Source organism: Manis javanica, chromosome 1 (assembly GCF_040802235.1).
Source record: "Manis javanica isolate MJ-LG chromosome 1, MJ_LKY, whole genome shotgun sequence".
Taxonomy (NCBI): domain Eukaryota; kingdom Metazoa; phylum Chordata; class Mammalia; order Pholidota; family Manidae; genus Manis; species Manis javanica.
The window spans coordinates 12,524,322-12,546,728 of record NC_133156.1 but is presented as its reverse complement, the minus strand read 5'-3'; the positions used below and the strand labels follow the sequence as shown (position 1 = coordinate 12,546,728).

The 22,407-nt window shown below is 34.3% G+C and overlaps 1 protein-coding gene across 5 annotated transcripts in view; it reads right to left on the bottom strand.

Moving 5' to 3' along the window:
- The window catches only part of CDK8 (cyclin dependent kinase 8), a 116,791-nt gene that overhangs the window by 48,664 nt on the left and 45,720 nt on the right, over positions 1-22,407 (bottom strand). For 3 of the 5 annotated variants that reach the window (XM_073228427.1, XM_073228423.1, XM_073228436.1), the window contains exons 2-4: positions 15,746-15,821; positions 6,786-6,896; positions 2,215-2,355 (exon numbers count right to left, since the gene is read on the bottom strand). In XM_073228427.1, coding sequence (XP_073084528.1) covers positions 2,215-2,355; positions 6,786-6,896; positions 15,746-15,821 — 328 coding nt within the window. Of the gene's footprint in view, positions 1-2,214; positions 2,356-6,785; positions 6,897-15,745; positions 15,822-22,407 lie in introns of those variants that run through there. The other 2 variants (XM_073228430.1, XM_073228442.1) reach the window with 2 other exon arrangements.

The following is a 22,407-nucleotide window of genomic DNA, read 5'->3' as shown; positions in this document are numbered from 1 at the left end:
TATGTTAGTACCTTATATAGCTGTCATTAGAGACCACTGAGACATCAAAACTCCAAAATTTAGTTTTCGGTTGCCAGAAAGGTGGCATTTTTAACATACAACAATAATGACTCTTTCCTTCAAGAACTGAAAACCAGTTCAAAAGGTAGTCACCGGAACCCGTAAGATCCAGACTAGGGGTAGAGGGTATCATTTTAATGGCATAATGGTTCACTGGGCCTCTGTGTGCCTGCAATGTGCAGAAGGGTGAGATGTTTAGAGAAAGCACAAAGAAGTCATAAACAGACAATACAGGAAATTGCGCTTCAGAAGGGAAATCAAAGGAGGTAGCAGCAGACAACAACAGACTAGAGTCTGGAAAATATTTTGGATAAACATACTACTGAACAGACAGCAGTGGTATATCAAGAGCAGTAGAGGAGGGGGGGTGGTTTGCCTCAGTGAACAGGAATATTTTATCACTAACATTGTTCAGAATTGCCAGTATATGGTGACAATAAAAAGTCACTACTTTCAGTGCCTTTCATTACTAGTTTTAAATCCCCTATGGACAGTGCGTGCCTTTGCTGCCTGCATCTAGGGTGCACTGCTCCCACCCCCTACCCAACTCAGTGTACCACTGACAGAGATTCTGCAGTGATCCGTTCTACATTATTTCTTTGTCAAAGAGAACTTGTTTAAGTGGCATCAACCGAAAGAACATTCCCAAAAAAGAGATCACAGAAATTATATCACAGAACTATTTTTGCTATTGCAGTTAATACTACTGTAAGGGTTCAAGTATATTATACATTAACATAAAAACAAATACTTGAAACTTAAGAACTTAAAATTTTTGAAAATCAGTTTGTATTTATCCACTAAACATACATATTTTAATGATGAAAAATAATTTACAATAAAAAGAAAATGTAGCATTATCTTAGCATAATTAACTCTAGGGGAAAATGTCCTTTAGCCAGATTTCATTCTTTTAGAGATCATTAAGGTCAGTAGCTCATAAGTAGTAATAGCTGTTCCCTAAGTTGACTCCACCTCTAAATCCTGAAATTTATTTTCAGCTTCATAAAGAGCCGAAGAATTTGTCTTATTTCTGTTCTATAAATCCATTGCTTGTAAATTAAATATTGTAATTCTATTACAAATATTCTATTACAAATAAAGTTTGCGTAAGGAAAAAAGTACATTCAACCAAGTTTCTGATCTGTTGTTAGTCCCAGTCTAAATGCTTTCTAGGTATGAGAAATGGAGATACAACTACCACTTCAAGGATATTTACTGAAGATAGATGAAAGAACTAGAAACTATGACACTGGAGCACGTGACCTGAAGGCCAGAGACTGAATGCATTAAATACAGAGCAGCTTGGGAAAAATAGCTGCATGAGGGGCAGATCAGCTGCACCTCAGAGCCTGGAGGGTGTTGCCCCACGATGTACACATGTAATTAGAGAAACAAATCATCATTTCCAGCATTGTTTCTAATTGTTTGAAATGAAGGCACTGTTATAACCTTACTACAGTTACTACCTTAACAAAGAAAAGAACAAAAGCACATGTAATTATGCAATAAGAAAAAGGAATTTCAGATTTAAATAATTTAAATCTATGAAGATTTAATGAGCAATGAACAATTTAGTGAGCAATTGATGTTAGATGGGTTTTTAAAAAGGCATAAACTATTCTGCCATGTAAAATAAAAATAAGAAAGCTAATTTCTGAAGTTCCTAAATTCCCAAAAATGTAATGTACTCAATTGTGATTAATAAAGATTACTGGCCCAAAGACTGCTACTGACATAGTGGGTTTAAAAAATGAGCAGGTTGAATTAACATCTCCTCTTCTAACATGTTAACTTAGTATATAGCAGACTACAAAGTTTTATTTTCAAGTCATTCATAAATATATCAATTTCTAGAGTTTACCTGGCATGTAATAATCAAAATAAAGCAAGCCAATGCTTTATTTACAGACTTAAAAGAAAACAAATGCACTCTCTTTAACCTCTTTAGTAAACACCAGTTAGTGTATGTCAGAGAAGCAAGATTCATTACATATAAAGCCCAAGGCTAGGCTACGTTTTGAGGTTGTAGCACCCCAAATCCCTCTGTAAGGTTCTCAGGCCTATATAGCACTGATACCTACAGACACCTACATATACCATCCAACTATAAATGCATCTTTCTAACTTAAACCTAACTACGTATCAACTTACCAAATCCCTGTGCAACACCCAGTTAGCATGCAGGTAGTGAATCCCATCTAGGATCTGATATAATAGTGACTTCACCATTCCCCGAGGTAACTGAACTGGCTTCTTGTTTGCTTTAGAAGCTCTGTGAAACTTGATTATATGCTGGAAGAAAGAAAAATATCACCAGAAGCTTTAAAAAAGAAAAGAGGGAAAGATAATTGATGTATAATATTTTCCTAACAGAAAAAGAAATACTCAGGGATTCCCACAGATATTGAAAATGTAATTTCACATTCTGCTGGATAATATAAATAAGTTAAAGTTTCTTAATAACTGGAGTTAAAATTTCATTTCCTAAGTATACGACAGTGTCTCAGAAAATAAACAATTACTACACAGAAGTAGGAAGTAATGTGACTTTATTTTTAGAATATAATTAAAATTACTTTCAGAGTATACTTGGCTCCTGTTTATCTAGTGGAAATTTTCAAGAACAGAATTTTTTTGCTCTATAGGGATTAAATGAAAAAAAATGTCAAGAGCTACTGCTAGCTGACTGACAGCACAGATGTGGTATCTATTTATGATAAAAGGGTTATAAAGAAATAGGGAAATATGTCAATAAAATACATGAGCACAAAGAAATAACATAAATGATCAGTTTACACTGGAAATACTTAGAAATATGAAAAATTCAGATGAGGAAAAAAAACAGCCTTGTATGATCCATCAAAGCTTTCTAGGTGTAGTGTTAGTGCACATCCAGTAAAACACAACGCGACTTTATAAACAGAAAAATCACTTTATAAATAAATGTACCTCAACAGAAACAAGATTCAATGTTTCGAACTCTCATGACAGGTTTCTTCATTTTAATTAAAGTACTTACACTGCAAGAACATCTCAAAGGCATATGCCTGGTACCTGATATGCACAAGAGCAGACTCTTGACCAGCATTTGTGAGTGAATATTAAGCATATTTTTAAATCAGTAAACATAATTAAAACAGAAGTGAGATATTTAATATTATAGGTTAACATGTTCACTTCCTATTTGCTTATAATATAGAAAGTAGAATATAGATAGAAAAAGAAAACTAATGATTAATGAATGAAGAAGTTTTACTTTCCAAAGAAAAAAATACTCAGCAAAGACTACCTGGTGGGGAGGTAAACCATATCAGTCAGCATGTATTTAGTATGATTAATCTATACTTTTGTAGCAGCATTATATTATCCTGATTTTCTTCTCATTTTTCAAAGTATTTAAGAGCAGACAAACAAAATAGAGCTACAACTCCTAATAGCCTATAATGATTCATCACCTATCTTAAGAAATGATGTGACTGTCAAGTTGTTCACCTTAAGAAGAGCTGGTGGCTCTCAGAACTTAATAAAAATGTATTAAAATACATTTGTTTTAAAAATTAAAACTTTCCACGGTAAAGATGAGAGGAACAAAAATGCAGAGGAAGTAAGATAATCATTTGATGCCCTATATAGTTCCTCAGTTAACACTTCCATTACGGTGTTACAAAGTATATTTTTTACGAATATTTGATTACTACAAAAAACTACAGTGGGGGAATTGATTACCTTCATTTTATTCCAGGGCAGTATACATACCATGAAATTTCACCAACACCTAAATGATTTTTAAAAACAACTGTTTTTACTGCAACTAAATGTTTCTGTTACCCTCTGCTGCCTTATCCCAGCTAATTCACTTCAGCATTTCAATTAAAAAAAGAATAGAGGGATAAAGGGGAAGTCTTAAGTAAACTGAATTATCACTTGGTTTCTATTAAAATGAACATTAAAAGTACCTATTTGGCTTAAATGAGTATTAATAAGATGATAAAGCCAGTGATGACTATCAATATACATCTGGCAACATTACATGTAGCATAATTTGCAAAAATACAATTATTATATCTACATGTCCAAATAAATATTACATACTAGCCTGGAAAAAATCATATTGAATGCAATATTATCTTCTATGCTCAACTATGTTTTATTAAAAATTTTGTTTATAAACCAATTTGGAGAATTTCTCATAAATTTGGACTGTATTAATTTTATTTCATGTTATGCTTTTTGATTCAAAAAATATTGGCCACCCTGATTTAGTTAATTTTTATTAACAGAATTCTAATTTGATTGCATTGGACTTCTTTTAAAAGAATAGACTCCAGCAAAGAAAGAAAAAATATTTACAACTGGCATGGACCTTGAACAGCAGTTTCATAAAACAGAAATTTCACGTATCTACTTTCTGTTTGAAAACAATTCTTTCTAGATAATTTACAGAAAGTTTGAATCAAAACACATTTAGTCATGGAAAAAATCAATCTACAGAGTGAAAATATTTCTTTTAAACCTGAAAGCACTATGAAGCCCAGATAAGTTTCAATGTCTGAAATCTGTTCAGTTAAAATTATGTAAAAGATGCTAATTCTGGAAATTAGCAAAAGCGTTTGAAACTATTTTGCTATTTTCAGGTGAACTTACTTTTAAACAGTGTCACTGGAATTTGTGCTAATTTTATTACAAAATTTTGTATTTGCATTTACACACTACAGTTGAATGAAAAACGTAAATAATTTTGGAAATTTCTGAAATTGAGCCAAGGTATAATTCCTTGCATGTCAGCACTGACAGGTCCCAATTTTTGATGGTTTGACTTGGAATTTTTTAACTTTATGATGGTGCATAAGTGACAAGTGACACGCATTTGGTTGAAACCATACTACAAATTTTGGATTTGGATCTTTTGACAAGCTAGCAATATGCTGTAGGACACTTTCTCATGACACTGGGAAACGGCAGTGACTCATAGCTTCCGGTCAGCCAGAGGACCACGAGGGTAAACAACCGATACACTTCAAACCATTCTATGCCCATACAACTATTCTTCATTACTTTCAGTACAGTATTCAGTATATTACATGAGATATTTGACGCTGTATTATAAAATTGGCTCTGTGGTAGAGGATTCTGGCCCAACAGTAGGCTAATGTAAGTGTTCTGAGCACGTTTAAGATAGGCTAGGCTAAGCTCTGATGTTTGGTAGGTAGGTTAAGTGTAGTAAATGTATTTTCAACTTACAGGTTTACTGGGGCATAACCCCATTGTAAGCAGAGGAAGATCTGTCTTCTCTTTTACTTAATAAATACACAGCAATGCTAATTTAGTGAATACCAGTATGCAGAACAGTGAAATTTTAAAAATCTTATTATTTAAGTATTAGAAAAAATATAGCTCACAGTAACGAACTAGTTATTAATGAATTAACTAAATGTAATACTGAGGGTTGTTTACTTGTTTTGTTTTTAAGCTAATAAGCTAACCTGTGTTAGCATGTTCTTTACACAAGACTGATCAAGATATGTTTTTGAGTATATTTCAAAATTATTTCGGTTATCCTGTTATAGATTTTCATTATATAAATCACGAAGTCTTATACCCAAGATGGTATTTCAGATATTTTAAAAACACTACTGTTGTAGTTAATAAAGGAGTAAATTTATAGTTAACTAAGACTTTTGTAAATACCAATGTTAAAAACAAAATTTTCTGAATAAATGCAAAAGAGTGTTTGTGTTTCAGCTGTTTAGACAAGATAAATTTAAATTCTTAGTTTTTATTAACTTTTTATCATTATAGCATCATTATTTCCCATTATATTAGCTAAACTAATAAACTGTAATTACTTGACTTCAAAAATCTTCAAATATTTAATTGGGTCTGGGATGTAAAAATATTATCACAGTCCAGACAAACACAAAATAACTAAAAGCAATAACAGAATCTATTTTCATGTCAATCTCATTTTATCACAGAGCCCCCTTCCAACAAATTCTTCCTCTACAAGAATATGCCCCATTCAAATAAGTACAATACTGAATTTCTGCTGATGAAAATAAGAAATATCTAGATTCTGAATATCAATGGTATATGACATCCAATAAATGATTAACAATAGTTTTCTACATTTGCATTGTATACTTAATTTATAAAGCTTTTCAAAAACAAAATTGTTCTTCAGAAAAATCCTATAAAAAAGCAGAAATACTACATTTTACAGATGGGGGAAATTACCGCTTCAGAGCCATTAAGAAACTTGCTTAACTTCATATAACAAATAACAGAATGATTAGATAGGTCTCAGTCTTGTCTTCCAAATATAGCATATTCATTTTCCAACAATATGATACCACCTTCTCATTTTATATTCCTTTATACTACAGAATAAAAGGGAATATGCTGCATTTAAATTTTAAAACAAAACAGTTATTGGTTACTTTTTTTGCCTTATCAAAAACCTATACCAAGGAAACAATGTTATATAGTTGTTCACACTCCTCAGCTTCTATTGTTTTCTGCAGTATGCTACAATGGTCGAACTGGTAAGATCATAAAATATCTAACAGCAAAATATTCTAGACTTGGTAATTTATCAACCACATTTTATAAGGGTACTTTTATTTTTAAAAAGTAAACATACATATACTCCTGAAATTGTTTTCATTCACTCCTAATCCCCTACTGAAACCAGTGGTTCCATGTCTACTGGCAATTCACCTTACCCAGAGGTCATGTTCAGCATAGTCAAACAGAAGCCATACTTTCCTATCAGCATGAGACAAAAACACCTTTTGAAGAGAGATGACATTTGGATGCTTAAGCTCTCGAAGTAACTGAAAAACAAAGGAGATTGATTAAAAATCTTTGCCATAAAAATATTTAAAACACCGTTTGTAATTCAAAGGCCACACAAACCCAATGGTAATCAATCCTAAAAAGGTATTAGGTGCCACAGAGTTTTGAGATGTCCATACAGATGCTTCAGTAACAAATGAGGAAAAATGCGGAGAACAGATACTGAAAAGATATAACTGAGTAAATCTATTTTGTTCATTTCTTAGTTCATTTTTAGTTCATACTGTTTAGTACATTTTAATTTTAATTTTTTTCTTGTAAAAAAATAAGAATTGCCATTTTAACAATTTTTATTTCAGTGTACAACTCAGTAGCATTAAGTATACTCACAATGTTGTACAACCATCACCACCACCCATTTTCCAACTTTTTCACTCATCTAAATGAAACTCTGGGCCCATTAAACAACAACGCTCCATTTCCCTCCCCCCCTCAGCCTCTTGTAACCTCTATTCCACTTTCTGTCTCTATGAATTTGCCTGTTCTAAATACCTCATGTAATTAGAATCAAACAGTCTTGTCCTTTTGTATCTGGCTTATTTCACTCAGCATAATGTCTTTTAGGTTTATCCATGTGGTAACAATGTGTCAGAATTTTATTCTTTTTTATGGCTGAATACATTCCATTGTATGGACATACCACATTTTATTTATCCATTCATCTGCTGATTGTTCCACAGGTCGTTTCTACATTTTGGCTACTGTGAATAATGCTGTTATTAACTTTGGTGTACTGGGACCTGAGTCCCTGCTTTCAATTTTTTGTGTAAATACCTAGGGGTGGGGTTACTGGATCACATGATAATTCTATGTTAACTTTTTGAAGAACCACCAAACTGGTTTTTACAGCAGCTGTACTACTTTCCATTCCTATCAGCAATAAATGAGGATTCCAATTTCTCCACATTCTCACAAATAGTTATTTTCCTTCTTTTTAAGTAACAGCCACAACCTAATAGGTATGAAATTTCTTATTGTGGTTTTGATTTGTATTTCCCTAATGACTAATGATGTTCAGCACCTTTTCATGTGCTTACTGGTCATTTGTACATTTCTTTGAAGAAATGTTTGTTTAAGCCTTTTGCCCATTCTTTGAACTGGGCTGGTTTTTTGCTGTTGAGTTGTAGTTTTTTATAATCTTATCTCTAATTCTACTAGTTGTCTGTGTTTTGACATCACAAAATAATTGAACTCAATTAAATCTGCTGCTTATTATTCTTAGGAAAAAAACTAACCAACTGCAACATTAGAAAATACAACATGCATTAAAAAAAATTATCAGATGAGAATTAACATGTGTAACTCTGTGAGATATACCTATTTTTTCCCCAGGCATTTAAACTATATAATCAAGTTGATGAATATTTTGTAAGTTTTTCATAAAATAGTAACCTATACAGATAGAAGCCTACACATATAACACACTTTCATGGGTTTATTAACCTTTCCCATTTCCTAGAACAACATTTTTCTATTTAAAATCTTTTATCTCCTTATTTATTTTCATCTAATAACCAAAGTGGCCCTAGTAATCTATCAGTTATAAAAGTGTTTCCACTCTGCCAAGCAAAAACAAAACACCACCAACAATGACAGGAAAAACTTCTCATGAAGCCTTATGTGTTACCAGTTAGCTGACTTACACAGCGCCTTCCAAAAGTGTTCCGAACACATTGACAGTCATGTGGAGAAGTGAAGGTCTTAGAACTTATGACTCCAGTACCTTTTAAAAGAATACTGCCACCAAAATAAGAATCAATACAAATGTCATGTTAACTAAATATTAGGGACTCTGAAATAAATTCAGCAAAGGAAAGACTATGAATGAACTATGTATTAAGTCACTTATAGCAACAATTATTCTCTGGAAGGTGTTAATTAATTTATTCAGGAGCAAGATTAAATCCAAGTTATGTATTTCTGCTTTTAGAATATCATTTCAAACTTACAAGACTTCAGAGATTATATACAAATCCTCAGAAGGCCGAGATCTAAGACTGACTGTTTCCTTATTAACAAATAAGGCCAAGAATCTGATAGGGAAAGCTTTCAGGGTTACCCAGGATCACCCAGCTGGCTGGAAAAGCTAGCTGTGGTGCTAAGGTCATCTCAGTTCTGGGTCAGTGTCTTCTCCATTACCTCATAACTGGAACACACTTTTCAGCTAGGCAGCTATTTCAATCCTTTCTGGAAACTGGCAGGGTAGAAATTACAACAAACAGGCTCCAAAGCTTTGGCAAAAGCTCTCTCCACGTATTAGAAATCTACATATACAGCTATTCTTAAGTATCTCCTGAATTACACTTCCAAGATGAGGTTTAGCTCCTGTATTAAAAAGAAAACAGCAGCAACCATTTTATTAAGTTCTTTCCAGGTGCCAAGTATGGCGCTAAGCATATGATCTCACTTAATTATGAATTACCCTATGAAATATTTATATTACTCCTATTTTATAAATGAGGAAAGTGTTTTAAGGAGATTAAATAACTTGCTCTAGGTCACATTCTTAGGTAATGCTTGGAATCAGGATTTAAATATTTTTAATTAATTAAGTTTTAAAATACAAAGCCAGTACTCTATGGTCTGATATCAATATCTCCTAAGACTAATATGTAGGGGGAATAGTCCTTAAAATCCACAGACACAGATGTTTTAAATGTGTATTAGGCTGTGAACCAGACAACGACCAGCACTGTATCTTGCTCATCATTGCACTGTTAGCTTCTTGCACGCTGTCTGGCATCTGGTAGGCACTAATTTTTTGATGAATATATAAATACATGAGTTCATGAATAAACAAAATACACCCTTTGGCTTCTGATCACTGTTTTAATCAATCCATTTCTTTAAATATAATAGCAGTAAGTGTAATTAACTGAATTGAGTTCTCCCAAAACTCATGTCAAAGCCCTGGCCTTCAGTACCCCTGAATGTGACTGCATTTGGAGATAAGGCCTTTAAAAAGGCAACTAAATTAAAATGAGGTCTTCAGAGTGGGCCCTAATCCAATCTGAATGACCTTGTAAGAAGAGATTAGGACACAGAAAGATCATAACAGTGTGCCCACCTGCAAACCAAGGAGAGGTTTCAGAGGAAACCAGCTCTTCAGGTGCCTTGATATTGGATTCATAAGAGCCTCCACCACTGAGAAAATAAGTTTCAGTTGTTTAAGCTGTCCAGTATGTGGTATTTTTTTATGGCAGCGGCAGCAAACTAATACAGTAAATAACCACTACTACTAAGTAAAACATATTATGTTGGGTGTTTGTGGTTGTTTTTAGATCTTATCAGGAGAAGGGCCACTGTAGGGTTTGAGATGGAACTGAGAGTCTCAGTGCGGAAGTGCCTCTAAGTAAATATTTACACTGAGGCACTTCCAGAGGACCCAGAAGCCGTGCCACATTTAGCAGGGCTAACATTTACCAAATGCCTACTACATGCTGGACACTATGGTAGATGCTTTACTAGGTCCTGGGATATAAAGTGTGCTAGGACCTTCTGCTCAACTCCTCCAGTAGGAGACAAATGGCCAGGAAGGGGCCAATTCAAATTCTGTGACGGTAGTAGTGCTAACAGACATTTATTCAATAGCTAACATTTACCTAGAGTTTATTGTGCCTGAAGAAGTGTTCTAGGCCCTTCCCATAAACCCTATGAGATACTACCATTCCCATTTTACAAATGAGGAAACTAAAACAAAGGGATATTAAGTAACTTGCTTTGAATCCTACAAGCCAGTTAAGCAGTAAAACCAGGATAAGAGCTCAGATCACCTGGCTGTGGTCTTCGCTGCTACACGCTGCCGTGAGGCTGGCGCTCTGACACTAGAAGCATTCCGTTTTCCCGTCTGATGGACAGGACTTCAGGCTTTCGTCACCGCAGACAGAGCCCATAGCACGTAGATGCCTCTTCCTTAACAGTTTATGTTATTTTTTGCCTTTTTGAGGACTTTGTTTTAAAAATGTCTTAAAGGAAAGGTTTAAATAGATATATACAGTGGTGTCCATCAAAGAAACAACCTAAATTTCTCTAACTCTACTGGGAATAAAATCTTATTTCCTGAGTACTGAGATCACTAAAAATACAAATATTTTAATACATCGTTCATTATAAATTTAATTCATTCCACTTGTGCCCAACAATATCACACTTAACCTGAACTCAAAGTACAAATAAAAAAAAAGTTTACAATTGTATCTTGTCAATAAATACCACTTACAGTGGCTGAGTGAGAATATAGGTAAGGAAACCTCTAAGAATCTCAACACAAAATTGATTTCTAACATTAAAATTTTACAAAAAAGCAAAAATAAATTCTAAGTTTATGCCATGAAGAGCACAGCTGAGTTGAAATTACTATAAAAGCATAAGGAAAATTTATTCCAAAATTATTTCAATTTTTTTTAAAGCAGTAGAAACTTTACTTGAAGTCCTGCAAATTGATTTTTTTAAAAACCTACGGTGTTAGATTAAAGTAGATGTGAGCTTTAAAAGTCAAGTCTAGAGCTTTACCTCTGCCCCCACAGTCCCCCTATTCCAGCTGTTGGAATAGATCCACTGAAGCAGTTTGAAAACTGCTAAGCTAAAAGGATTCCAGCTTATAGGAAATTCTGGAAATACAAAACAAACCACTTACAATGTAAAGACAATAAAGATATGCAGTGCTCTTATCTTGACTAAAAATTCTCGGAGTTCTTTTCTTCCCTATTATAATTATTGAGCAAAGAAAGACTCTACGTCAGACCTTGTACACACTGGCAAAGAAATATGTTATAATCTACATGGGGTAGGGACAACACATAGTAAATGAGGAAACTAACAATCAAATAAAAAAGTAACTCCTTATAATTATAAAACAAAGTGGACGCAGCTCCTAAGAGAACAATGGAAGTGAGTGATGGGGAAGTTGGACTTCTTGAACAGAGGATTAAATAAATGGAAGGGGGAGTGGTCTGGTAAGACTTAACAAAAAGAGATGGGATTTTTCTTTCTTTTTGATTCTTTTCATAGATATTTCTTTCAAAAGCAAATAGAATAATAAATCTCAATGTATCACTATACAGTTACAGTCTTTCTCATTTTATTTATTTTCATACCCACTTGTCCCACCCCACCCTGTATTATTCTGAAGCCCCAGGAATATACAATTTCACCTATAAACATTTCAGTATATATTTCTAAAATATAGGGTCTCTTTTCTCTGACCACAATGGAAAAAAATTAGTAATCAGAACAATAAATTTTCTAGAAAGCCTCACATATTTAAAATTTAAATACATTTCTAAATTACCCTGAATAAAAGAAATCACCAAGAAAATTGAAAGTATTTTGTATTAAATGATAATGAAAATACAATGTAGCCAAATTTGTGGAATGCAAGGAAAATACACCTTGAAAGGAAAATTACACTTTCAATTGCTTATATTAGAAAAGAATAGTTTAAAAATCAATGACCTAAGGTTCCATCTTACAAAGATAAAAAAGAAATGTAAGCCAAAAATAAGTCAAAGTAAAGAAATAAAGAGCAGAAATCAATATAGACAGAAAATACAAATTACCAAATTGGCAATGATACAGGGACATCACTACAAATGCTATAAATGTGAAAAAATAATAAGGAAATATTAGGAACAAACATGTGCCAATAAATTCAGTAACTTTAATGAAACAAATTATATAAAAAGCACAACTTACCAAATACAATATGAAATATACAATCTGAAAAGCTCTTTACCTATTAAGGAAGTAATACTAATTGGTAAATTCTATCAAACATTTAAGGAAGAATAACTACAGATCATACAGAAACTGTCAGAAAACAGAAGATGAAAAAATACTGCCTAACCGTTTCATGAGAACAGCACAACCTTGACACCAAAGACAACGACATTACAAGAAAGACCAACATTCTTGAAACTTATAGGCCTATAACTCCTTAACAACACATTAGGAAATCAAGTCTAGCAATATATAACCAAGCAGGCATTATTTCAAGAATGCAAAACTGGATAAACATTAGAAAACTAATCAATGTAGTCTACCAATATAACAGAATAAGAGATACCTATATGATCACTTTATTACATGTAGAACAAAGCATCTGGAAAATTCAATACCATTTATGAAAAAATAGAAGGGAACTTTCAAGTTTGACTGATGGCACATATAAAAAACCTACAGCTAACATTTTACTGAATGGTGAAATAATGAAAACACTTCTCTCCAAGATGTCAAAGATGGGAACAAGTCAAAGATATCTACTCTCACAAAGATGTCCATTCAACAATACATGAAAGGCCCAGCCAGTGCAATAAGGAAAGAAAAAAATTAACAGTATAAAGATGGAAAGAAGTAAAACTAATTCTATTCATATGCCATTAATTATTTGTGTAGAAAATCCCAAGATATCACCAAACCAGTGAACTTAGGAATATAAAATATATTATGTGTATATAATACACAATATTGAAAAAAATATTTCTATGCACAGAAGCAAACAAATGGAAGATGAAAATTTTTAAACAATTACATTTACAAGTGCCTGAAAACATGAAGTTCTTAAAAATGACTTTAACAAAAGGTGTGCAAAAACCTCTACACTAAAAGTTACAAAACAGTGTTGATAGTAATTAAAGAAAACCTTGCAATGGAAAGTATATCTTTTTAGATTCATTGCTTAGAGGTGTCAATATTATTAAGATGTCCAATTCTCCCTGAATTGACTCAAACTATAATCCTACCAGGCATTTTTAGAAATAGAAATTGACTAGCTGACTCAAAAATTTATATGATAATGCAAAGGACCCACAATAGCCCAAATAATCCTGAGACAGAAGAACAAAGCTGGTGGCCTTACAACACCTTACTTCAAATCTTGCTATAAAGCTAGAGTGATCTGGTACTGGCATAAGGATAGGCAAAGAGATCAACACAATGGAATAGAGCCCAGTGTAAACAGTCCCACACTTACACAGTTATTTAATTTTTTGCAAAGGTGTCAAAGGAATTCAATGGGGAAGAATCTTTTCAAAATGTGATGCCACAACAATTATACTTTCATATGGGGTGAAAGGAGAAGAGGCTCAAACTACATCACATCACAGAAAAATGAACTGAGGAAATCACAGACTAAAAAGTAAAGCAAAAACTCTAAAGCTTTTAGGTGAAAACATAGGAAAATATCTTCATAATCAGTGAGTAAATGGATATTTCTTCAGCCAAACACAGCAAGCAACAGTCATAAAAGGAAAAAATTAATCAATTAGACTTCATCAAAACTAAAAGTTTCTGCTCATCTTAGGTTGAAGAAACACAATCAGGTACATTAAAAATAAGCTTTCAGATTCCTTGTATTTAACTGTACTTTGTTATCAACATATACATAAAGATAAGAATGTTACTGTTTTTAAAACCTTTTATTGAAGTGCAATAAACACAGAGAAAAGAACATGAACCATAAGTGCACAGCTCAGTGAGTCTTCACATATTAGACCCACATAACCAGCCCACAGCAACCTCAGGAAACATTACTAGCATCCTGAAAGATCCCTTGTCTCCCCCTTCTTGGAGCTAGCTAGTAATGTCTAGCATTACTGACCAGAGGAATTCAATGGGGAATTGAATGCAACAATTCTTTAAAAATGACTAGAACACACAGAATAGTACATGTTGAAGAACTAACAGTTAATGCACAGATATCTTGCCTCAAGATTCCAGAGTATGAAAACTTATCAATTAAATGAAATGTAACTCTCAACACGGCATACTTTTGGTTAAGAATGTTCTCCATCTCACCCTTATTCTCCCCTCGTGGAGGTAATTCTTGCACGTTCTCTAAAACCTGGAACCTACCTTGACTCTCTGGTTTAGATGTATACCCTTTTCCCATTCTCTGCACATTTCAATTATAGTGTTCAGCACACTGTTCTAATTATAAGATTTATGAGTCTCTTTCCTTATCAGCACATTAAGTACTGAAGGCCAGGGACCCAGACTTGCTCTGTTTCTTTACTTCTGTTTAGTTCACATCAACATGATACACAATACACGACAGTCGGTTGAAAACCCAGTGGTACAGAATTTGTTAAATGAGTAAAATTATTTAAATTCACGTCTCTAGGTCACAATAGCCTTTACCTGTGGGTAGATAGGAAGGCTGAATGCAACAAAAGCAAGGACTATAATATATATTTTAGAATATTCTGATTAAAACCAGAAAAGACAAATTTGGACCCACAGTTTTATAACAGTAAAAACTGAAGTGAAATCTCAAGGAAGTAACACTCAGTTTAAATGAATGAATAATTATTTAGTAATATATTAACATGAAGAATATTTTCCTTTGGAATCAAAATGAGATCTAACTACCATATGGAAAGCTATGCCTCCAAAAGAAAAAGGCATGTATTTTTACATATTCAAATGTACAAATATAACAAAAAGCAAATAACATAATCTCATTTTATATTCATATGACATTAATGTCATCTTATTTAAAGAGAATTAATTTTATACAAACTAGCCTATGACTTTTATTGCACTTGATGAAATAGTGACAATAACTAGACCCTTAACTGTTTAGTACCATTTATTGGAAAAATAATACTGAACTGACTTATTCTCAAAGAAATGAATTTATATAGAAACTTTGGCCAGAACTACATGCCACCTTTCTCTTTAAAAAGTAAATATACTTTTCTATAGATAGTTGAATGAAAAACACCAACTTTCAGTGAATGTGTATATATGACAAATACAATTCAGACACCTACACAATTGACACTCATAAGTCAGTTATAGTAATGATGATAAAAAGAGCTTCACTTACTGCTATTTCTCTACATGCTGACATAGAGATCCCGGTTCCTTCTATTTGTTTTAAAGCATAGTCTTTATCATCTTTCCTGTAAAAACAAAGTTATTTTAATATACAGATAAACTAAAATTTATGTGCATTTTTAATTAAATATAAATATAAATCACATATTTAATACGCTTTTGACACCTTTCACATACAATCAAATAATGTCATATAGAGAAAAATTTTTTAGATAATGTGGTTCAATCCCATTATTTGATGAGGAAAGTTAAATTCAAAGGACTAAAAAGACTTACTTGACTCCACAGTTATGTGCAGAAAACAAAGGTGCAGACAAGGCCCTGATCTCCAGGAATACATTCTTTCTGCTCTAATATGGACATACTTCTTCTATACAACACACATGCATATGAAGTAAAACTTGCTTTCTGAAACCCATTCAGATATTTGTGAGTCAAAAAATATTAAGAAATGAATGCAGCACTAAAGTACAAAATGGTTATAATTTAAAACAGGTTATAGCCCCCATATCCCTAAATATCTTCAAAGAGATGCAACTAAGCACAGTTACTATGTATCCAGAACTGCTCGACAGTGGGGATACAACAGCATTCCTTCATTTACAGAACTTTCGTTGTCTACTGGCCTAGGTAGATAGATAACTAGTCCACCACAACACAACGTGGCAAGTGCCATGGTAGGGAAAGTACAAGCCACAGAGGTTACCCATACTCTCCTTTGGTGGGGGAATCCCAAACAAAGACGTCTCAGAGGAAACGCCATCCAACAGAGGCCTAAATAGCAGTCCCCAAACTATGTGGACTAAGATCCTCAAGAACTTTTGTTTGTTGTATTAATATTTATTCTACTAGAATATAAACATGAGAACTTTTAAAAACATAGAATACAAAAGCACATACTCATTAGTCACCAGAGCAATGGCATCATCATGTCATGTCACCTTGAAAAAATGTACTGTACACTCACAAGAATAAAGTGGAAAAAAAACCCAAATATTATCACAGCACTATTATGAAAATAGCACTGACCTTGCAGAGCCTCTAAAAGGATTTCGGGGAAAGCTAGGGGTTCTCAGATCACTTTTGATAACTGCTGATGTAGTGTGCGTGTATTTGTATGTATCAGTTAAGAGGATGAAAACTGCAGGAAGGCATATGAGGTGAGAGAAAATCATCTGAGGAAGAACAGATACAGTAAGCAACTGGAGAGGAGGCTGGGGATATAATTAGGAACCAAGACATAAAGTCTTTTTACCCCAAGAATAACAGGAAGAACTCCACATTAAAGAATTTTTAACAAGAGAGTATCAGTTCTATTTTATTTGGGAAAAATATCTTTGGTTTTCTTTTGAATGCATACAGGGACTAAATAAAGACAGGAGGCAGGAAGGCCAGTTAAACATAAACAGTTCAGATTACCCAGGTGGGATGCTGGTGGCCACTGTGGAAGGCTGGCTGCCAGGGAGGCGAAGCAGCAGTAGCCCTGAGTCCTGGGCATATGGGAGATGAAGACTCAAAGACAACGATCTCTACCTTGGGCGACAGGCTAGTGACATTATTCACTGAAATAAGAAACACAGCAGGAGGGAGAGATCTGAGGGAAAGGGAAGAGGACAGTTCCATCCTGCACAGGTTGAGCCGCGGTACCAGTGAACCCGCAGGCAGGGATGACAGGCTGAGGGAGCACGTTTGAAACTCAAGAGAAAGCTGAAGATACCGATTTACTACAACCAGCATATATGTAGGAATCAGTCAAGAGGGTAAACGAGGTGAGACCAAACAGAAGGACAGTCAAGAAAGAGATTTTCAAAAACAGCAGAATAGTAAATAGTATCAAAAGTTGAAGAGAGTCCTCTTCTAGAAAGAAGACCAAGAAGTGTTGCCTGAATTTAGCAGCGATGAAGTACTACAAAACAGTGGACTAGGCAAAAGTAGTTGCAGTGATGTAGTGGCAGAGTCTATATTGCAGAAAGCTGAGGAATGAATGGGCCATAAGTAAACTGGGATAATATATGTAGGTAATTCTTTGAAGGGAAGAAAATAAGGCAGCTGCTGGAGTAATACACAAGGTTAAAGAATTATTATTTTGACAGAAAAGAATGGAGTCTGTTAAGTACTGACAGGAAGAAAAAACCCACAGAAAAAGGAACTGCTGATATGGGGGAGAAAAGGAAAAATTAAGAGACAAACTGAAATGCTGGTAAGAAATTAGATTCAGGGCTAGAAGGAGAAATACTTCTTCCATTGCAACAGGAAGAAAGAAGATACAGGAAAGGATAGACACAGGTGCAAAGCAGTCAGTTCAGAGGCAAAAAAGTTGGGAGAGTTCTCATTTTGATGGCTTTCATATTTTTCTGATGTGGGAAATGAGGTCATATATTAAAATAAAGACAGAGGTGGTAGAAGAGTTCAAATTCTGAAAAGAGTAAAGGTTTGTTTGAATAAATGAATAGCTCCTTAGAAAATCAATTCCTTTAAGTTCATTTAATACTTTATTTTCAATTATTATTGAAATTTACATAGCTTGATCATTGTTTTTACAACATATTTACACTAAATCCTTAGTTATAAAAAGCAAATCCCTATAATGTTTTTATGAAAAAATATTTATGACAATCAGCTTTGCAATATACTTTCTACTAAAGCACCACAGACACTCATTATGTTAAAAATATATTAAGAATATCTTTACTTAATGTTCACTAAGTGTGAACAAATTCTGAAAGACTTGAGTAAGTTAAAGAAGGTGACACAAAAATAAAATGAAATTGGGGTCAAAATAAGTCTATTAGTCACTATCATGTGTACAGAACTGATTTAGCCAGACAATTAACACAGAAGTACAACAGATTCTATTCTACCTACTGTTTGAGGATAACATCCTAGAATTGAGCCTTCTAAGGAGAAAGACAATGGTGGGAAAAAAAATTAATTAAACTAAAGACATAGCCATTCACCTCCTTAATAATCACCCCTGGACTTTCTCTTACTTAAAAGTGGTCAAACTGCCATACAAATGTTTTATATTTTATAAAAGTAAACTATCCAGAAGAAAGGTAAACTGGAAGAACATAAAAAACTTCAAAAAGATGTCTGATTATCAAAAAGACAACCTGCTCTTGAAAATCACCTGATTACCAACATAACATAATAGCGCTTTGTGGTTTACTGAGCACATCTATCTCTCATGCTCTACCATATATTTATCTATCATCCACATATTCACTTTTTAGTTAAAAGGTTACTGAAGAAGAAAAATTTGTTCCCTACTTTCAGTCCTTATCCAGTTGAAGTAGTCAGATTATATTAATAAAGAATTGCCGCATAGTGTTCTAAGTACTATAAATAGAGGGTTGAAGCAATGTAAAAGGAAGTTTCAGAAAGAGTCTACTCAAGCAGAGATTCTTAAGAAGTTTGTCAGGGAAGGAGCGAGGGGTTGGGGAGAGCCATCAACAGTTACGTGAGACATCCCAGGAAGTAAGAACAGCAGGTACAAAACTACAGAAGCACAGAGAGGGCCTGGCACGCTCAGAGACTAACAAAGAAGAGCATGAGCAACTTTGTATCTTTGAAACATCTTGACAGTGCTGAAGATGGATGGGATTTTGGAAACAGACAGAGGCAGGATGGCAGGGGTCTTTTATGCCAGCTGTCTCCAAAGAGGGGTGCAGACTTCACTTCAAGGAGTGTACAAACCAAATGAGTATGACAAGAAAATATTACATTTAAAAATAAATAAAGCTGAACGAAGGTGTGTCATGTGAGAAGAACAAAAAGAAGAGGATGGAACCACGATGAACACTTGCCTTTGACAGACAGAAGTAAAAAACATAAAATGGCTGTAGAGGAATAGTTAAAAAAATGAGTAGTGTTTTAGGAAAATACTGTACTGAACACACCTAAGTTCACTTCTCTCCTAAAATCCTACTAAAACTATGGAAAGGGGAATTGCTTAAAGACACAAATCATTAGGATGAAAAATGGGAAGAAGATAGCATAAAAATGTGGAAATAAGTGGACAAACAGCAGCTGAGAAAGAAGATCCAAGAAAACAAAATCAGAAGTTGACAGTGAAGAAAGCTGAGAATCAATGAGATTCACACAGCAAAATGCTCCAAAAGCAGATAGCTAGGAGTACAAGATACCTCTGGAGACAGAATAACTGGATGGAAGATAAGTTGAGGAGTTATCATTGAAAATGCACCACTAAAGCCAAGTAAGAGAAGGTGAAGGAAGAATAAGAAAATTAGAGAACCAGTCCATGAGATCCAGTATACAAAAATTAGTAGTTCCAGAAAGGATGACTAGAGAGAAGAAAGGAAGAAAATTTATACAGTAATTCAAGGAAACTTCCCAGACTGACCCGGGTTTGTAAAACTGAAAAGGTCCAATGAGTTCCCATCACAAATGGATGAAAACAGATCAACATCAAGACCCAATATTTAGACATTTCAGAAAAGTGGAGACAAGCAGATTTTACAAGCTTCCAGTGGGGATGGGTAATAGGCTACTTAGAAAGGATTAGTATTACTTAGCCACGAGAAAGAAGGAAATCCTGCCATTTGCAACAATACAGATGGACCTTGAGGGTAATATGCTAAGCGACAGAGAAAGACAAATTCTGTATGATTATCACTTATACGTAGAATCCCCAAACTCATAAAAACCAACAGTAGAATGGTAGTTACCAGGGGCTGGGGGAATTGGGAAGATGTATAATGGTCAAATTAGCAACCAGCAGGAAGTAAGTCCTGGACATCTAATGCATAGCATAGGAATTATAGACAACAATACTGTCTTATAGATTTCAAAGTTGCTAAAACATTATATCTTAATAGTTCCCACCACAAAAGAGCATGATAATTATGCAATGTGATAGCATTTATTTTAAGACAAATTTAGAGGTAATGACTCCCGCTTAGCTTTTGTTTCTCACATATTCATTTGCGAAAGACAACTCTGCTGGATAGAGCCTTCTTGGTTGGCAGTTTTTTTCTTTCAGCATTGTGAATATATCATCTTTTTCTTTTCTGACCTGTAAGACTTCTGCTAAGAAATCTGCTGATAGTCTTATATATCCACCTCTTTTCAATACCTCTTTTGCCACCCTGTGTGAGGTTCTCATGTGTAACAGGCCTCTTATTCTTTCTCTGAGCATCTCTAATGTGCTAGGTATTGAGCATGGTGATGGAGATACAAACATAAACATAGTCCTTTTAATATAGTCACAATCTAGGTCTTTGAGAATGAAATAAAAGTAATAGAAAGGTCCAAATTCAAATCTCATAAGAAACAATAACTAATCCAATCTATGAATTAACAGGATGGACAATAAAAATGATGAATCAAAAATAAGTAAGTAATTGGTTTTAGAACAAAATGAGCTTGAGATGACAGCATTCATATAGATGTGCAGCAGAAAGGTAGAGAAATAAAGGATGCAGACCAAAATGCAAACTGTAAACCCAGGAAATCAAACATGTAGAAGGGACAGATGAAGCTGAAGGGAAATTTAGTAAATGGACACAGTGTTCAGTATCAATACAGTAATATGCCCACATTCAGGAAAGGTATGAAGAATCCAAATAAGATAAAGCATGATCACATACAAGGTAGAGGTTAGAAAAAAGGAGGGACATCTTCAGGGGAAAATGACAATTAGCTATCACAGAGCCAGGCATGTTGACTGCTGGTCACCTACCCAGTATCCATCCCTTCTGATTTCTTCTTTACAGAATGCTGATTTTGTCCCTTTTTGTTTGTTTGTTTGTTTTTTAACTTTTCCCTAATATAACTATGTGGCTCAAGAGATGACCTCTCTCCTAGTCCTCAGGTGGGCCAGAATTTTCCAAAGGTAATTTTACTTCTCTTACCTGTGATTGTTTCAGGAACATGCTATGAACCAATTCTGGCCAATGAGTCATGTGACAAAAACTGCTGGGCAAATGGGTGGCTGGTGGGTGAGGTTGTTACTTAACCATCAAAGAGGCCACAGGAAGACAGAATCTCTTTCAGGAGGCAGAAAGCCCCCACTGCCTGTTTTCTCCCCATGAAAGGGACCGTCTCAGGATGAAGGTGCTAATGAGGACAACAGGTGATGAAGGTGCTAATGAGGACAGCAGGTACTGAGAAGGAAAGAACCTGGGATGCAACATCATTGAGGTGCTGCCCCTGGAGAACTATAACCAGAGGTTGCTTTAGATTTGATTTAGTAGTTTTGTGAGACATTATAACTTCCTTTAGTTTAAATCACTTTCAGACAGGAATTTTCTACTACTGGCAACTAAATGCATCAATCGGTAAATAAAATAAGAACTTAGTAAATATTTTTAAAATGTATTTGTGGAATAGAAGGAAGGACAAAAAAAGAGAAAAGGTGGAGGAGGAGAAGGAGAAGGTAGAGAAAGGAGAACAGAAATGATGAAGAAAATAGAAAATGTGATGTCTTTAACAAGGCAGGCCACCAGGAATTAAGGTAAAAAGGGAGAAAGAGGGGGGCGGAGCCAAGATGGCAGCGTGAGTAGAGCAGTGGAAATCTCCTCCCAAAAACACATAGAGCTATGAAAATATAACAAAGAAAAATCTTCCTAAAATAGAGACCACAGGACACAGGACAACATCCAGACCACATCCACACCTGCAAGAACCCAG